The 1,554-nt window shown below is 40.3% G+C and overlaps 1 protein-coding gene across 1 annotated transcript; it reads right to left on the bottom strand.

Moving 5' to 3' along the window:
- Positions 1 to 570: 570 nt before the first annotated feature.
- LOC149158511 (uncharacterized) lies at positions 571 to 1,554 on the bottom strand. Its single transcript, XM_089434016.1, has one exon. The coding sequence runs from the start codon at positions 1,552 to 1,554 to the stop codon at positions 571 to 573; it is 984 nt and encodes a 327-aa protein (XP_089290142.1).

Raw genomic sequence — 1,554 nt, 5'->3', positions numbered from 1 at the left:
CTAGGGTTTTGAAGGTAATTCTTCTTGAATGGTCAAATCATCAACAAAACTTGTATCTTGATGCTCATACACCATCCCCTATAATTAATATACCTTCTTAAGCACTTTCCATCACTGATATCCCTCAAATTCATCATTTTCCCACAAACCCTAGCTTTTTTTCCGAGGAAAAAAGCAAAACTTTTTATTAAGAATCCATAAAAAGTTTATATACATATTGTTCATAAGCCATACTGTTGGCTCAACTGTTCACAATCTGCTCAACCATCAGGGAGCTGTTCTGCTGTTTTAAGAACCTGTTATAGTCTTCCTCCTGGGAGGATGCATAGTCACAACTCAAAATAACAAAACGAAACCTGGGGCCTCCTTCGACGAAGGATAAACAACCCCATACAACCAAAATAATATGTTTGAAACCATGTGGAAATATAACAAAAATAATAATAAGAGTCTGTAAGCTGTAATCTATAAGCTGGATAAAAAGACTAGTGAGGAAATTATATACAAAACCTAAACTGTAGAAATATATCTGAGAAAAGTGCTGTCAAAAAAGGAGAAAAAAAACTGTGGTCAAAAATGCTGAGCATATGGAGGCTGATCTGTTCTGTAAGACTGCCCCTGTCTGGTCTCTTCTATTGCCCAGCTGCCCGGATCCTGTTGAAGACCAGCCTTAGATAGCTGATCTGCTTCCTCATTCCTGTCCCTGTAGATATGGCATATTGAAAACCTGTTAAAAAATGTCTTCAGATAGTAAATTTCTTCTACAATTGTCTTCAAAATCTGATTTTGACAAGATGCAGTTCCATTGACCCAGTTTATGACATTTAGTGAATCCCCAAAAATCTGTATAGAGTTGATGTTTCTGTGATGGAGCCAGCATAAAAGGTATCGTAAGGCCGATAGTTTAGCATAGTTATTTGTGCCTGTACCCAACCCAACAGAAGCTTTTAAAGAATGTTCCAAATTTATGTGTATGCACAGGCTTGCTCCAACCCTGTTGTTTTGGGAAGCCCCATCAAAGAAGCCACAAGGAATGCCCTCCTGAATATTGATATGTCTTTGTTTTGTATTGGATTTTTTGTCCTCAGGTGGAGGCAAGGCAGAATATATGGCTGTGATATTAGTGGCAATAACAGAAGAAGGTGTATCCTTATCTTGGAACAGACTCTTGTTTCTAGCAAGCCATACACCCCAGCAGAAATTAAGGGGCAGGTTCCTCATATTCCCTTCCGGATAGGTTTGCCACCATTTCCTCCAAGCAGCATCCAAGGGGTCTTGCCCCCACTGAGCTTTAACCTTGAGAAAACCAGTGACCTCCTCCCATATCTTCCTTGAGAAAACACAGGTGGTGAAAAGATGATTGATGGTTTCCTCATCAAATTTGCACAAAGGGCATCGCCCCGGCCCAGCTAAAAACCTTGTCTGCAATGTTTCCCATGTTGGGACCTTCCTTTTTAAAATGCACCAGAGAAAGAGCCTGGACTTGGCAGGGCATTTGAGTTTCCATATATCTTTGACCCACCATTCCAGAGCTCCCCATCCTTTCTTTCCCAT

Source organism: Pinus tabuliformis, chromosome 5_2 (genome assembly GCF_031772625.1).
Source record: "Pinus tabuliformis cultivar Carrire ecotype Pingquan chromosome 5_2, CPIR1, whole genome shotgun sequence".
In the NCBI taxonomy this organism is placed as follows: domain Eukaryota; kingdom Viridiplantae; phylum Streptophyta; class Pinopsida; order Pinales; family Pinaceae; genus Pinus; species Pinus tabuliformis.
The sequence above is the reverse complement of the archived record's forward strand: the minus strand, read 5'-3'. Positions and strand labels throughout refer to the sequence as shown.